The sequence below is a fragment of the Geotrypetes seraphini genome, chromosome 2 (genome assembly GCF_902459505.1).
Source record: "Geotrypetes seraphini chromosome 2, aGeoSer1.1, whole genome shotgun sequence".
Classification (NCBI taxonomy): domain Eukaryota; kingdom Metazoa; phylum Chordata; class Amphibia; order Gymnophiona; family Dermophiidae; genus Geotrypetes; species Geotrypetes seraphini.
The window spans coordinates 467,787,388-467,804,767 of NC_047085.1; the positions used below are offsets into that span (position 1 = coordinate 467,787,388).

Here is a 17,380-nt window from a genome sequence, read left to right on the forward strand (position 1 = left end):
TTCCCTGGCGCGCTGGTATCGCGTCCTTAAGTTGTCTCTTGTCACGTCGGTACTTACACCGGTGCGTACATCCTGGGAACGAGACCTGGGGCAGGATATTTCTGAATCACAGTTCACTGCCTGCTTTACGACACTATATTCCTACACTAAATCAGCTGACTTCCAGGAACTACAGTATAAGATCCTTCATAGGGCATACTTTACGGCACAGAGGGGAGCGCGACTGGGAATATGGGAGAGCGGTCTTTGTATTAAATGCAAGAGCAGTGCTGGTACATATATACACTCCTTTTTGGAGTGCCCACGGCTGGATGTGTGGAAGGAAGCCCTCCCCTTGTTGGAACAGGTGGTGCAGCGCACTGTGGAATGGGACTATGGGTTCATACTCCTGGGTCTGCAGTCATCCCTCCAGGACCAGGGATTCACCACACCCCAATGCAGGTTTCTCTATAATGCTATTTTAGTAGTAAAGAAACTGATCTTGACATACTGGATGTCTGAAGAGCCCCCTTCGCTGCCGCACTGGAGGTGCCGGCTTCGAGAGGTAGCCCTGTTTGAAACTCGATCCCAAGCGAGAACAACAAGCGTACTTAAGCAACATTACGCTGGCTTATGGGCGAGACTGCGGGACCTGGTGCCGTCGACCGCACGAGAGGGGGACCAGGGGCCTTCTTAGCAGGGGACTGATTTTCCGTTTCTTGGCCGGCCCTCGGGGGTTTGCCTTCTTTAACTGACTCTTAATAGCCTTCTTTTTCTCTCTCTTTTTTCTTTTTCTTTCCCTCTCTCTATACTTTAGTGCCCTGGGATGGGGGGGAGGGGAGGGGGGGAGGGAGCTTCCTGGGATATGAGTGAATGGTTTGTATGAATGGCTGATGATGAGTGCGCTTGATGATCTGAGTGTTGCGTGGGTTTTTTGGGGGTTCCTCTCATGGAAAAATGGCGGGAGATCGCTGCTTCTGACGGGCGACCTACCTTTCCGAATGTTCCTCTCAGCTTATGCCCTCAATGCTCTTTTTTGTCTTGCTCTGTTTTTTGTCTATCACATGCATGAGGGGGTACCCTGGGGGACGTATTGCTCTTGTTGATGCCTGTTCAGAGTGTTGGACTGTTATTTGTCTTTTCAATGGTTACTGTTGCGCCCTGCTGGGCGGTGTATTCTCCCTCGCTGTCAATAAAAATATGTTTAAAAAAAAAAAAAAAAAAATCATTAGTCAGGCAGACATGGGAAAACCACAGATTATCACTCAAAATGAGCTATTTCTCAAAATGAGAAATTTATCTACTACCGTGTTCCCTCGAAAATAAGACCTACCCCAAAAATAAGCCCTAGCAGGATTTTCAGGGTAGGTCTTAATATAAGCCCTACCCCCAAAATAAGCCCTAGACCCAGGATTTGCCGGCAGTTTCCTTTCCCTCCCTCGTGCAGCAGAACCCTTGAGCGAACACTCCCTCCCCTCCTCCCGAGCACCCGCACCCACCACACACCCAAATTCCCATCCTTCCCTCCCATCGGAACCCCGCCGTGAGCCCTACATACCTCCCTAAGCAGCTTCGGGCCAGCAGCACTCTAAGGCTGCTTCGGCCTTCCGCCCGTGAATTCACTCTGCCTCATTACTGATCAAGGCCGAAGCAGTCTGTTTAGGGTGCTGCCAGACCAAAGCTGCTTAGGGAGGTATGTAGGGCTCGCGGAAGGGTTCCGATGGGAGCGAGGGAAGGAAGGATGGGGGTTTGGCTGTGTAGTGGGGGCGGGTACTGGGGGGGTGCTCGCTTAAGGGCTCTGCTGCACAAGGGATGGGAGGGAGGGAAGGAAGGAAAGTTGGGCAAGGGTCCTGCTGCACAAGGGATGGGAGGGGAGGGAAGGATAGAAGCTGGGTAAGGGTCCTGCTACATGAGGGATGGGAGAGAGGGAGGAGAGGAAAGATGCTGCAGATGTGGGGGACAGAAAGGAAAGAGGAAGAATTGGGGTGAAGAAGAGGAAGGGAAAGATGATCATGTACATACCCCAAATATAAAACCTAGTGCGTTTTTTGGGCCTAAAATTAATATAAGATACTGCTTTATTATCGGGGGAAAACAGCAGCCCAGGGGTCGGCAACCTTTTTACAGCAAAGAGCCAATTTATCCAAAATGTTTGACCCAAAATGTACAAAGAGCCAAACTATGTAATATAGTAAGTGAATGCAGTTTACAGAATTATATGGCGCAGGACCTGCTTACATTGGAAAGTTGGTCCTCAACCTGGCAGCTAGGCTTCAATGCTAAGAAATGTAAGGTCATGCACCTCGGAAGCGGAAATCCATGCAGGACGTACTTCTTGAAAGGAGAAACTTTAACTAGGACTTCAGCAGAACGAGATTTAGGAGTAATCATCAGTGCAGACATGAAAACTGCCAATCAAGTGGAGAAGGCTTCATATAAGGCAAGGCAGATATTGGGTTGTATCAATAGAAGTTTCGTCAGCTGAAAGCCTGAAGTCATAATGCCGTTATACAGGGCCATGGTGAGACCTCATCTGGAGTACTGTGTGCAATTCTGGAGGCCACATTACAGTAAAGATGTGCGCAGAATTGAATCGGTTCAGCGGACGGCCACCAGGATGATCTCGGGGCTCAAGGGTCTCTCGTACGAAGAGAGACTGAACAAATTGCAGCTCTATACTCTCGAGGAACGTAGGGAGAGGGGAGACATGATCGAAACATTTAAGTACCTCACGGGACGTGTCGAAGTGGAAGATGATATTTTCTTTCTCAAGGGACCCTCTGCCAAAAGAGGGCACCCGCTCAAATTCAGGGGCGGAAAATTTCATGGCGACACCAGAAAGTATTTCTTCACAGAGAGAGTGGTTGATCATTGGAACAAGCTTCCAGTGCAGGTGATCGAGGCAGACAGTGTGCCAGACTTTAAGAATAAATGGGATACCCATGTAGGATCCCTACGAGGGTCAAGATAAGAAAATTGGGTCATTAGGGCATAGACAGGGGGTGGGTAAGCAGAGTGGGCAGACTTGATGGGTTGAACCCCTTTTCTGCCGTCATCTTCTATGTTTCTATCCCCTCCAACCCCTTGCAGGTCTCTACATATCTCCTCTCTCCCCTCTCCAGGCCCCGACCATTTAATTTCCCTTCCAACTCCACGATCCCCACCCCCTCCCTGGGTCTACTAAGGTACCTGGTGGTCCAGTGGAAGTCTTAGTGGAAGGAGAATGGCCCTCTCACTCCTGCCTCCTCATGGCTGCCATGACCTCTTGCGTTACTACAGGAAATTCCGTGAGCAGCTGAGGTCATGGCAGCCATTTTAGAAGGCAGCCACAAGGAGGCAGGAGTGAAGGCTGCGCTCCTGCCACAAAGACCCCCGCTGGACCACCAGGTACCTCAGTAGGTCGGGGGGGGGGGAGGTCATGGGGTTCAGAGACAGATTAAGGAGACAGGGCATGGAGAGCCGCAGTCACATGCAAGAAGAGCCGTAGGTTGCCGGTTCCTGTACTAGCCACTGCAGGAAACAGGAGGCTTAGCTTGATAAACCTTTGTCTGACTCAGCACGGCTTGTGTTACATTAATAAAATGGAAATCCTCCTCCTGTAGGGACATCTCAGATATCACCTTTTGCACAACTGAAACCTATGACCCAAATTCTGACAAGGCCTGAACTAAACTGTCATGGTTGCTTGCCTGTTTCCTGCATCTACACACTGACTGCCAACACAAGGACAATGTCAAAACTACACAGGAGGAAAATAACTTCAAAAATCAAAAAGCGTGAAAAAATTCAAGAAAATAAACAAAAACACACTAGTGTAATTGCTGTAACTTCTTAAAAGTCCTCTTGGAACTCCATAATCCTTATACTTTAATCAGTGGATATATTGTGCTCAGATACATGGAGGAAAAAGGGGACAGAAAGTCCCCAAAAAACCTCACCATCCAATCATAGCATAACTTCAACCGTAACACACTTTTATATGTGTGCATGACTTGAAAGATTGCATTATTGAAAAAGCACTTATCTTTTGTATATAGTTCTTTGGCCTCGACGTGCCACGTTTCAAAATTTCTTCAGGAAGCCAAATGGTAACAGCGAAAGACTCTTAAGTCTTCCAGAATGGGTGTCAGTCTCTGGTCTAGCTTGCAATTCAGCTTTCAGTGAACTTCCTATATCTGCTGACTATATACAAAAGATAAGTGCTTTTTCAATAATACAATCTTTCAAGTCATGCACACATAAAAGTGTGTTAAGGTGGAAGTTATGCTATGATTGGGTGGTGAAGTTTTTGGGGGGACTTTCTGTCCCCTTTTTCCTCCATGTCTCTGAGCACAATATCCACTGATTAAAGTATAAGGATTATGGAGTTCCAAGAGGACTTTTAAAAAGTTACAGCAATTACACTAGCGTGTTTTTTTGTTTATTAACACAAGGACAATGGCATACTAAGGAGCATTTGCACTTCATCTCTGTGTGTGAAGTAGCTAAGACGATAGTTTTACACTGACAGAAGTATTAAATCAAGACATGTGGATCTCTTTGGTCGGCACCAGCATTCGCAAGGAGGGTGTCTGAAACAACAAGTACCTGATTGTTCTCCAGGCCTGCTTTTTGTCTCTTGGACAGGAGGAAACTGGGACCAGACTTTGTGTGAAGAAACAAAAGAGAGAAGAGTTTTGGCAATGGGAGAGCAGAGACAGATCCATGATCTTTAAAGAGACTGTCTCTGTATAGAGAAAGGCAAGCTAATTATGACTTATAACCTTGCAGGAAAAGCATAAGAACATAAGTGCAGCCATACTGGGACAGAATGAAGGTCGATCAAGTCCAGTATCCTGTTTCAAACAGTGGCCAACCAAGGTAACGAGAACCTGATATAATCACAAAGAGTAAAACAGATTTTATGATTTTATGCTGCTTACTCTAGGAATAAGTAGTGGATTTCCCCACATCCATCTTAATAATGGTTTATGAATTTCTCTTTTAGGAAGTTATCCAAACCTTTTTTTAAATCTGTAAAGCTAACTGTTTCCATTACATTCTTTGGCAATGAATTCCAGAGTTTAATTACACGTTTGAGTGAAGAGACACACTTCTCCCTCCATATTCGCAGGGGATAGGGGATTAACATGAACGCGAATACTGGAAAACCTCAAATAACTTTTTCATGTTATTCGCGACTTTCTTTTAAAAACCCTCCCGCATTTGGTGAAACTGCGAACAACAATCTCGCGTTCCGGTAACTCAATCTTATTCCAACCTTACTTCATCCCAACTCCCCCTCTGATGCAATCACTTTCCCTGTGCCACGTTCCGCCTCCCCTCTTGACTCAACTTCCTGTTTCCGGCGGGGCAGGATGCGGCATAGGGAAAGCTCCAGGGCCATTGCATGTAAACTACTGCCGCTGCCGGCAACCTCCGAGACAAATTTGAAGGTAGAACAATGGGATTTGAGAATGAACGAGAGATGCCAGACCTCGGTCGCAGTAGGAGCATGGAAGGAAAGATATCGGACTGTGGATGGGGGTAGGCATACTGACTGGGGAGAGCGCAAATGCGTGTGACTTGGTTTCTTTTGACTGATTCTTGAAAAGAGGCTGGTAATTATGATTTTCTCTGTGCACACTTCGAATTGGTGCTTGGAAAAATGCGACAAAACTTTTCTCTGCAACAATGGATGACCTAATTCGGATGGGAGGAGTCAGAAGTCAAAAAACTGCAAATAATTGAAACCGCGATTGGGAAAACTGCGAATATGGAGGGAGAAGTGTTACTACTTAGTAACTTCGTTATATGCCTCCTAATTCTAGTATTTTCAGAAAGAATAAAGAAGCAACTTACATCTACCCGCTCGACCCCACTTGGTATTTTATAGGCCTCTTATCATATCTCCCCTGAGCTGTCTCTTCTCCAGGCCGAAAAGCCCTAGCCACTTTAGCCTTTCCTCATAGGGAAGTTGCTTCATTCCTTTGATCATTTTTGTCACCCTTCTCTGTACCTTTTCTAATTCCACAATATCTTTCTTGAGATGTGGCAATCAGAATTTCACATAGTATTTGAGGTGTGGCCACATCATGGAGTGATACAAAGGCATTATAACATTTTCATTTTTGTTTTCCATTTCTTTCCTGATAGATTATATTTGTTTTCTTAACAGGCGCCACACACTGAGCTGAGGGTATCATCATATCCTTAACACCACCACCTTTTTCTAGGTGGTGACTCCTAACATGGAACCCTGCATTATGCAGCTATAGTTTGGATTCCTCTTTCCCACATGCATCACTTTGCACTTCTTCACATTAAACATCATCTGCCATTTTGATGGCCAGTACCCTAGTCTCGCAAGTACCCTAATCTTGCAATTTAACAACTTTGTGTCATCAGTAAGGAGAAATTAGGTTCTTACCTGCTAATTTTCTTTCTTTCACTCTCTCCAGATCAGCACAGTTCACTGATGGGTAATAGCTCACCATGAAAAGCAGGTGGAGACAAACAAAACTTTTGGCTGTAGTACAAATAGCTGTGCTTCCCCCTAACATAACTAGTCTGCCAAATAGTCAAGCAGAACTAAGAAGTGCTAATCATAACAGTAACAACACTCCTAACAGGAGTAACAGCTAACATAGATCAATACTTTTGGAAATTGCATAGAAGCCCCTTCAGCAAATGTCTCCACAGCTCACCAGCTGAGCCAAAGCTGCTGTTCTTTTAATCTTCCTGATCCTACTAAGAATACTAGAACCCACAAAAAAAAAAAAAAAAAAAAAAAAAAAAAATCACACTTTTCACTTGAATCCCAAAAGAACAGACACAGACAGGGTGAGGACTGTGCCGGTCTGGAGAATCTAAAAGAAAGAAAATTAGCAGGTAAGAACCTAATTTCTCCTTCTTTAGCACCTCTCCAGACCGGCACAATTTACTAATGAGATGTACCAAAGCAGTACACATCATGGGTAGGACCCCCGGAGGGCCATCACCAGAACACGCTCACCAATCACTGTGTCCCAGCACGCCTGGATGTCCACATGGTAGTGTTGCACAAAGAAATGGAGAAAAGACAAACCGCAGCTTTACAGATATGTACTGGAGGCACAAGAGAAGACTCATCCCAAGAAGCTGCCTGACCCCGAGTGGATGAGCCTTGAGAAATTCTGGAACAAGCTTCTACTGAAGAAGGTAAGCAGAAGTGATAGTCTCCTTGATCCAGCACACAATGGTAGCCTTAGAAGCACTGTCCCCCTTACGAGGACCCGCTAAAAGGACAAACAAACAATCCAATTTTTGGAACTCCTGGATCCACTGAACATAGCGAAGAACCTGACAGACATAAGAACATAAGAATTGCCGCTGCTGGGTCAAACCAGTGGTCCCTCGTGCCCAGCAGTCCACTCATGCGGCAGCCCTTAGGTCAAAGACCAGTGCCCTATTTGAGTATAGCCCTACCTGCGTATGTTCTGGTTCAGCAGGAACTTATCTAACCCTTTCTTGAATCCCTGGAGAGTGCTTTCCCCTAAAACAGCCTCTGGAAGGGCATTCCAGATTTCTACCACTCTCTGGGTGAAGAAGAACTTCCTTATGTTTGTATGGAATCTATCCCCTTTTAACTTTAGAGAGAGTGCCTCTCGTTCTTTTTACCTTGGAGAGATTGAACAATCTCTCTTTCTCTACTAAAGTCAATTCCCTTCAATATCTTGAATGTTTCGATCATGTCCCCTCTCGGTCTCCTCATTTCAAAGGAGAAGAGGCCCAGTTTCTCTAGCCTCTCATTGTACGGCAACTCCTCCAGTCCCTTAACCATTTTTGTCGCTCTTCTCTGGACCCTTTCAAGTAGTACTATGTCCTTTTTCATGTACGGTGACCAGTGTTGAACACAGTATTCCAGGTGGGGGGGGCACCATGGTCCATTACACCAGCATGATAACCTTCTCAGATCTGTTTGTGATCCTCTTCTTAATCATTCCTAGCATTCTATTTGCCCTTTTCGCTGCCGCGGCTTCATTGACTCCCAAGCACTCCCAAGTCTCTTTCCTGGGGGCTCTTTCCGAGTACAGCACCGGACATCCTATATTTGTGCATTTGGTTTTTGTTACCGACATGCATCACCTTGCACTTATCCACGTTGAACCTCATTTGCCATTTTGAGGCCCATTCCTCAAGTGTGTTTATGTCTCTTTGTAGGTCTTCGCAACTTCCTCTTCTCCGAAGAGCCCTCCCGACAACGCAAGACTTGGAGGACCACAGACTGATTGACATGAAAAGGAGAACCCACCTTCGGCAGAAAGATAGGAACAGGCCGCAGTACAACACGCTCCCTAGAAAACTCTAGAAAGGGAGGCCTACAAACGAAAACCTGCAGCTCAGAAACACGTCTCACAAAAGTAATGGCAACCAGTAAGACCGCCTTGAGAGTAAGGTCCTTCACCCAGGGGTTCCAAGGGAGGATGCACGAGCATGGACAGGACCAGATTAAGATCCCAGAACGGAACCGAAGGCTGCATTGGAGGCCAAAGAAATTTGGCCTCCCTCAAAAAGCAAACCACATCCGGAGAATTTAAACGCCTACCCTGCAGCAAACCACAAAATGCAGACAACGCCACAAGTTGAACCCAGAGAGAAGAGCAGGCCAGGCCCTTGTCCAGGCCATCATGCAAGAACTTCAAGATGTGAGGCAAAGAGACATGAAAGGAAACCACTACATGCGCGGCACACCACTCCTGAAAAATACGCCAACACACATATAAGCCCGAGCAGTGGAAAGCCTCCGGGACTCCAACAGAGTGGATATCATTTTGTCCGAATAACCTATCTTACCTAGGCGTTCCCTTTCAAGAGTTAAGTCGTAAGATAAAAGGGACCCGGATCGAACATTGGAATGGGACCCTGAGTCAGGTCGGGCGAGAGGGGCAGTGGAAGAGGATCTGCCACGAGATTATGAGCCAGGTCCACATACCATGGGCGCCTGGGCCAGTCCGGAGTCACCAGTATTATGCAGCCGGGGTGCCGAGCAATGTGAAGGACTCTGCCCACCATCAGCCACGGAGTAAACACATACCGGAGGCCTGCCACCGGCCAAGGCTGTACCAGAGAATCCAGCCCCTTGGCTTGAACATTCCTGTGCCGACTGAAGAAGCATTAACACTCGTGGCCATCAGGTCCATGACCGGATGACCCCATATCTGCACAATCAACTCAAAGGCTGCGGGACTGAGACACCACACTCCGGGATCAAGCACGTGACGACTAAGGAAATCCTCCTGGACATTCTCCACTTCTGCTATGTGGGAATAGCAGGAAGCTGAGATGTCCAGGAGCAGAGTTTCTGACCTGCGCCATCAGACGGCTCCTGGCTCCTCCCTGTTGACTGACGAAAGCCACTGCCATGGTTTTGTCTGAGCGAACTCAAACCAATTTCTCCATCAGCAATGTCTGGAAAGTATGCAACGCCAACCAGATGGCTCTGTTCTCCAGAACATTGATCAACCAAGATGCCTCCTCCTGAGACTAGTGGCCTGTGCCGAATGACCGAGATACTGAGTTCCTCAACCGAAGAGACTGGCGTCCGTGAGAAGCACCGTCCACTGAGGCTGATCTAGACTCACTCCCTGCACCAGATTGGAAGACTGGAGCCACCAACGGAGACTGTGATAAACTAACTCCTGAAGAGGAACGGGAGAGTTTAAATCGTGCACCTGGGGTGACCACCATTGAAGCGGGCATACGTGACCCCGGGCCCACTGCATCACATCCAGGGAAGCCGCCATAGACCCCCAACACCTGGAGAAAATCCTGCGCCCGAGGATACCGGGAAACCATCAGAAGGCAAATCTCAGACTGCAACTTGACCACTCGGGCCTCTGGCAGAAGACCCTCCCTCAAGTGGTGTCGAAGAGAACCCGATGTACTCCAGGAGTCGATACGGGGCCAACCAGTTCTTGGACAGGTTGACTTCCCATCCTAGCGACTGCAGGAACTCCACAACCCGAGCCGTAACTTGGGAGCTTCCCTGAAAGAACTTTGCTCGGATCAACCAGTCGTCCAGATAGGAGTGAACCAGAATGCCCTCTCTGTGCAAGGCCGCCTTCATGACCACCATAATCTTGGTGAATATCCGTGTGACCTTGGCAGACCAAAAGGGAGCATACAGTGCCATCCCAAGATCGCAAAGCGAAGGAATCGCTGATGGGAGGCATGAATCGCAACACACAGGTAGGCCTCCCTCGGATCAAGAGAGGTCAGAAATTCCCCTGGCTGAACTGCCAGAATGACAGATCTCAGGGTCTCCACACGAAAAGACAGAACTCGGAAAGCCCTTTTGACCCCCTTCAGATCCAAGATGGACCGAAATGTCCCCTTTCTTGGGCACCACGATGTAAACAGAATACCAGCCGGTGCAAAGCTCCTGAGGCAGCACTGGAACTACCACTTTGAGATCTAGCAACCTTTGAATCATCTGGCAAAAGGCCCACTTCTTCCATGCCGCCTGACAAGAAGAAGCGAGAAAATGATCTGACAAGGAGTGGGAAAACTCTAGAGCATAACTGTCCCAAATCATCTCCAGGACTCACTGATCCATTGTGATCTTGGTCATCCCTGGTAAAAAATCCCATAACCGTGCACCCACTGGCACCAGGGGAGGCGCTGGCAAGGAGTCATTGGGTAGGGCAAGCAGCAGAGGGATCGGCCCAGGGATCATGCTTCCCCCCCATCCGACAGGCCCCGTGAAAGGACTCCATGCGCTGAAATAAAATGGCCCCAGGGAGACCTGTAGGCAGGAAAGGAAGCTACCCCTCGACCAAGATGGTATCTGCAAAAAAATCACACAAACGTCTCTGAGCAATGCCACCCCATGCAGGCTGGTGGGCACAGTCTTCAGGAAGACGGGGCACCTTTAGAGTCCGTTAAAGTCTAAACTAACGTGTCCAAATCTTTGCTAAACAAGAAAAACCCTCGAAAGGGAAATTCCGTTAGCTTAGTCTTAGATGCTGCATCCGTCGACCAAGCCCGGAGCCACAGGATAAGATGAGTGGCCACCCCGACAGCCATGGACTTGGCCAACGCACGCAAAAGATCATACATGGCATCTGAGAGATAAGAAGCACCCATCTCAATCTTGGCTACTTCCTGTTCCACCAAGGACCAGTCAACAGATTCCCGGTCAAGGACATGCTTGGCCCACTGAAAACAAGCTCGAGCCACCAAACCACACATCGCAGCCTAAACTGTTAGGGTAGTGACATCAAAATTCTGCTTAAGAAAAGACTCCAACCTACGCTCCTCAGAGTCCCTCAAAGCCGAGCCGCCCTCTACCAGCACTGTATGCCATTTCACAATAGCAGAAAAACCACCGCATCCACCACCGGCGACTTCAAGTATCCCTATCCCTCCCCAGGATGGGATACAAGCGAGCCATAGAATGTGCAAAACGAAAAGGCGATTCCGGCACCTTCCACTGCACCAGCACAATGTCCCAAATATCCTGATGCATAGAAAAAGATCAGGAGGCTGAGCGGATCCCCAAAGCAGGGGGCCTATCATACAGAGGCTCCTTTGCGTCCTCGTCGAAGCATAACACCAAGAAAACTTGAAGAAACAGCTCCTGGAGCTCTTCCAACAGAAAAATGCACTCCACAGACATCTTCGCCAGCTGGCGGAACTGGAAAACCTCCGTCAGCAGCATTTACTCCCCCCCCCCCCCCCCGAGTATCCAGGAGGACCACAATAGGGTCCATGTCCTCATGAAGCGAAAACTGTTCCCCTTACAAAATATTATTGTCCCAAGAGACCCTTGGCTACTTGGACAAAAGAGGGGATGGGTTTGAAACCAGCACTGAGGGGGGCCAAACAGGGGTGGATGCGGAGGGAACACCCCCCCCCCTATATCCTGATACCCCTGGAGGGGAAGCAGGACCCCTGGCAGCCTGAAGATAAGCCTTGCACAAGGCTAAAACAAAATCAGGGGTAAAACCCTGGCGGCCCAATGGGACTCACTGCCAAAGAAGTGGACCCATGTCTCTCCAATACAGAGGGAAGGTCAGTGATGCTGTAAACAAAACTGAAGGAGCTTCCCGCCAAAATCGGCACAAAACCCATCAAGAAAAACTCCCCCGAGGCCTGTAGTGACTGAGAGGCCTGAACCGCCCCAGCCACTAAAGCAGGCAAGCCGGCAGCAACAGTAAGGGAAACCTTATTTCCATGACCGTCGGCGGCTGAGGGAATCCCTGTGTGGGCGGCGAAGGAAGCCCGGGCTTCCCCACTGTCAGCTGCCAACATGCGAGGCATTCATGAAGGGGATCCCTGGATGTCGGCACCCAAAGCGACGAGGATTTTGCTTCATGACGGCCGGCAAACCGAAAACAAAGGCCGGCCGCATCGACCTTGTGTCTGGAGAAGAATGAGTATTTTTTCCCTTTAAAAGTGCTCATTGTGCAATACGTGGCCTAGCTAAAAGAAAAGGTGCTGTTTAAAAATAAAAACACAAGTACAGGGAATAGAGCACAGGTGTCAAAGTCGGTCCTCGAGGGCCAGAATCCAGTCGGGTTTTCAGGATTTCCCCAATGAATCTGCATGAGATCTATTTGCATGCACTGCTTTCAATGCATATTCATTGGGGAAATCCAGAAAACCCGACTGGATTCCGGCCCTCGAGGAGGGACTTTGACACCCCTGGAATAGAGGGTTCCCTTCAGACTGGCACTGCCTCAGGAATTTTATTTTTTTTCCAGAACAGCCATATGCCTTGCCAGTATCGGTGGTAAAGGCTTACAGCTGAGGCACCTTAACAAAATTTTGGGGAGGTGGAAGAAATGGAGGGAGGGACTCAACCCCCATCAAGTGTGACACCCCCGAGGTCAGACGGACCCCCAAAAGGGTCCCCCCAAGCTCAGTCTGGCACCAGACGGGGACAAGAAGGCCACTACACAACTTCCAATAGCCCTACACTAACCAAGGAAAGACTGCAACAGCTTACCACACCTTCTGGAGACTGAGAACAGACTGGTTAAGTTAAGAGGAAGCACAGCTACTTGTATTACAGCCAAAAGTTTGTCTCCATCTCCGCATGCTGGTCATGGTCAGCTAATACCCATCAGTAAACTGTGCCGGTCTGGAGAGGTGCTAAAGAAATTTAATTTTCTCCAATGTTGAACTAGGGTCTGTGACTTACCTCTACATTAACTAGATAGGTGGCTTGCTGTGCATGCAGTGTGAGCCAAACAGACACAATCCTACCATTCATCCAGAGGACTGCTAAGAGGTATGGTCAGGGTAAGGACACAAGGTTCACTGCTCTAGTTGGGGATTCTAAATATCTTACCTCTGCCAAAGACAGTGTTCTTTTTCATGTATTTTCTCTTTTTAGTACTGATAACAGAATACATATTCAGATGTCTATTTTTGTGTAATGCAGCGCTATATCTTTTGTTCAATCTGTTTTGTGCCATTTTACTAATTATCATCATTATTAAATAATAAATAATATATATTCAACATTGGCATTGTTTCATTAGGTACTACTAGAGTGATAAACCTTTGGTTTTGTGATTACTGTAAAACCACTTCCCTAGATACACGAATCCAGAAGATTGCTACACCAGGGGAATTTCTGTCTTAAGCAAAGTATTTCAAGGTTCCATGAGTATCTGACCACTGTTTCATGCTATACATACCTCTCCCTCAAAAAAGCAAAACAAACAAAAAAATACAATCATAATCTTTTCTCCTTTACTGTGTATGCAACCAAACTACTAGTTAACATTTTTTACATTTTAAACTACTGCTTGCATAGCTAAATTTCACTGTACCAGATTTCTTTGTCTATACAAAAGATTTCACACACTGTTCAAATTATGTGCTGCTGGCTGTGTCATACCTGCAAGTTAGGCTGTACAAGTGGCATGAGAGGCTGTCCAGGACCTTGTGGAAACTGTTGTCTAGGAGGAATAAAAGGCCTTACATTTGAAGAACCTGGTTGATTAAAGTGTAAGATTCCCACAGGACCATGAGTCTGAATGTTTGGTCTTATTGGTCTATCCCTGGGAAATCCTGGCTGCTGCCCCGGCTGATTGAAGTTTGGTGGCTGCTGCCCTGGAGGATTGAAGTTTGGCAGCTGCTGCCCTGGAGGATTGAAGTTTGGCAGCTGCTGCCCTGGAGGATTAAAGTTTGGCGGCTGCCCTGGAGGATTGAAGTTTGGCGGCTGCCCTGGAGGATTGAAGTTTGGCGGCTGCCCTAGAGGATTGAAGTTTGGCGGCTGCCCTGGAGGATTGAAGCCTGGTTGCTGCTGTTGTCCTGGCTGATTAAAACCAGGTCCTGCCTGATTGAAAGGTAGAGGATTCTGATTTGGGGGAGGATGGTTGCTATTTAACAGGAGTGGAGGTGGTGGACTCCGTTGGTCAAATATATGACTGGGAAACCTTGGCTCTGTTAAAAATAAACATAATTATTAGCATGCATTTAATATCTTGACTACAATTTTCAATCACCATAATACAAAAGTGCTGAAATTTTAAAATATTGTGCACTTTTGTATTATGTATTATCAGTACTTTTATATTATGGTATTTCAGTGTGAGTGCTGTTTCAATTAAGTTTCCCAATTAAATGAAGTTACAATTTCAATCAACATACTAAACTAGTGATTAAAACCGTGTATATATCTGTGAAATCTTTTTCCTGTTAATGTTCTCAGGAATTCGTACTTTAGGTATTCAATCCATTCTCATGAACTGGATTTTGCAAAAGTGTGTTGCTCTCAACTTTCAGCACCTCCCATATTGCCAGTGGAGTGTAATATCCCTTTCAGTTCATTCCAAAGCAATCGACCTCCACTAGAACAAAATACAAAGAAGGAGGGGGTGCAGGGAATTTCCCCGCAGACATCATACAATTCTATTCTGCTCTGCAACTTAGAAAAAGAACAATTATCAACTGGAATTTATAACATTGCAGCAATAATGAACCAACCTACTGTTTAACATAATAACATAGTAGATGATGGCAGATAAAGACCCGAATGGTCCATCTAGTCTGTCCAACCTGATTCAATCTAAAAATTTGTTGGGGGGGGGGTTTCCCCTTCTCCTCCTTAGCTATTTCTGAGCAAGAATCTAAAGCTCTGCCCGGTACTGTTCTTAGGTTCCAACTAATGAAGTTTCCGTCAAAGTTCACTCCAGTCCATCTACACCCTCCCAGCCACTGAAGCCCTCCCCAGCTCATCCTCCCCCAAACGGCCATATATAGACACAGACCGTGAAAGTAACAAACACCAATATCGAAGGAGCCAGAGGCTGAACAATTCACTCACTTATGCAGAATTTCTTTATGCTTAGTCATCTGGCTGACAAGGAGAAGAATCTAGAAATATCTGAGGCAGAAAGCAGGCGAAACTGGATATACTAAGGGCGGGTTGTAAAGACTCCTGAGAAGATTAACAGAAAACAAAATTATCCAGGTTAAGAACCTAGTCTTTTATTCTGGTACATCTATTTAAAAGTCCATACATTAGGTGGCGTCTAGAGTGAGACAGAGAGCCTGCCTGCAAGATTGAGGACCCTAAGGTAGAATCCTCGCAAGCCTCCAGGTCCACTCTGTAAAACCTTGTAAAGGTTTGAAGAATAGACCAAGTAGCTGCTCTACAAATCTCTGCAGGAGGAACTGTCCAAGACTTCTGGTCAAGTACACCTTGAGAGAAACTGACAGCTGCTTGCCACAGACTATTTGAAGCCGATGAAATGGCTATGCAAATCCATCTGGCTACAGAGACCTTGGACTCTGTATCACAAACAGATGGTCAGAAAGACAAAAGTCATTGTTTTGTTGTTTTTTTTCAAACTCTTCGCACATCAAGTTTCTGAAATATCCTATCCTGCTTGTCTGCGCCTATGGATTGAAAAGCAAGCAGACAAACCTCCAGGTTGATGTGAAAATCCAATACGACTTTTGGAAGGAAGGCAGGAATAGCAGAGCACTACACCTGCCTCCGTGATCCTGAGAAAGGGCTCTCTACAAGAGAGGGCTTGCAATTCCGAGATATGCTTGCTGAGGCGATTGCCACCAGGAACACTGTTTTGACCGTGAGGTTCAAAAGAGATGCATCTTTGAGAGTGACTCATATGAGGCTTTAATGTGGTCCTTTAGAACAGTGTTAAGATTCCACGACATGAAAGGATGTCTTAGCACAGGCCTCAATCGGAGTGCACCTCTGAGGAATCTGGTGACATCTGGATGAGCTGTCAGAGAAACTTTACCACTTTGCACCCGGAAGCATGAAACACATCACTTTCACCTTGAAGAAAGCTACTGCAAGTCCTTTTTCCAGAAAGGCAAGAATAACCAGAATGTGAGCCCGCAGAAGTTCCACCTGGTCTCTTTCACATCACTGTTGATAAACCTTCCAAACTTTGTCATAGGCTGCCATAGTAGAAGGCCTTTAAGTCCAGAGGAAAGTAGCAATAACCATGTTTGAATATCCCTTGCAAACTAGGGCCGTGCACTCAAGAGCCATACCGTAAGACTAAAGTGCTCTCGATTCTCCATGGAGACTGGCCCCTGACTGAGAAGCCAGTGACGAAGAGGAAGTTAGAGGCTCCTGTCCTGCTGAAGATGTACTAGGTCAGCAAGGCCAGTCCGGGGCCACTAATATCATAAGTCCTGGATGAGGCGTGATCCTGTGGATGACCCGGCCTCACCATGGGCCAAGGTGGGAAGACATAAAGGAGTCCTTGGTTGGGCTAGGGCTGAACCAATGGGTCCAACCCTAAGATTCCTGGTTCTTCTCTTTGACTGAAGTGCTTCACTTTTGAGTTTTTGACAGAAGCCATCAAATCTATAACCGGTTTGACCCAGCGACACACAATCAGATTAAATGCTCTTTGGAATAGAGACCATTCCCCTAAGTCCAGGACCTGCCAACTGAGAAAGTCAGCCTCAATATTTTCCACTTCAGCCATGTGGGCAATGGAAAGAGCCTGCAGATTGACTTCTGCCCATGAGAAGAGCATCTGAGCTTCCAGACTTAAGGGAGTATATCTAGTGCCTCATTGTCTGTTCACATACGCTACTGCTGTGGCGGTGTTGGAGAACATTCTTACTGCCTTTCCCTCTAGGGCCTTTTCCAGAGTTCTCAATGCTAGTTGAATGGCTTGCAGCTCCAGATGGTTTATGGTCCAGCCTTTCTGATGGCGAATCTATTGGCCCCAAATTGGGAGGTCCCTGCAACAGGCTCCCAAGTCGAATAAGCTGGCATCAGTCATGAGAGCCACCTACTCTGATTCGGAGAGGCATGCCATTCAACAAGGAATCTCCTTGAAGCCACCAGCATAACCTGTTCCTTGCACTCCCTATCCATGAAAGCTGTATCTGAAGAGAATAACACTGAAGGGATTACCAGGCCCAGGGAACAACC

The 17,380-nt window shown here is 47.0% G+C and overlaps 1 protein-coding gene across 6 annotated transcripts in view; it reads right to left on the reverse strand.

Annotated features, from left to right (window-relative positions):
• RBM33 (RNA binding motif protein 33) overlaps positions 1-17,380 on the reverse strand; it is a 406,831-nt gene that overhangs the window by 208,294 nt on the left and 181,157 nt on the right. For all 6 annotated transcript variants that reach the window (XR_004538179.1, XR_004538180.1, XM_033931618.1 and 3 more), the window contains exon 12: positions 13,850-14,397. Coding sequence is in view for 4 of the 6 variants with exons in the window: in XM_033931618.1 (XP_033787509.1) it covers positions 13,850-14,397 (548 nt within the window). In the remaining 2 variants the exon portion in view is untranslated. The remainder of the gene's footprint in view (positions 1-13,849; positions 14,398-17,380) is intronic.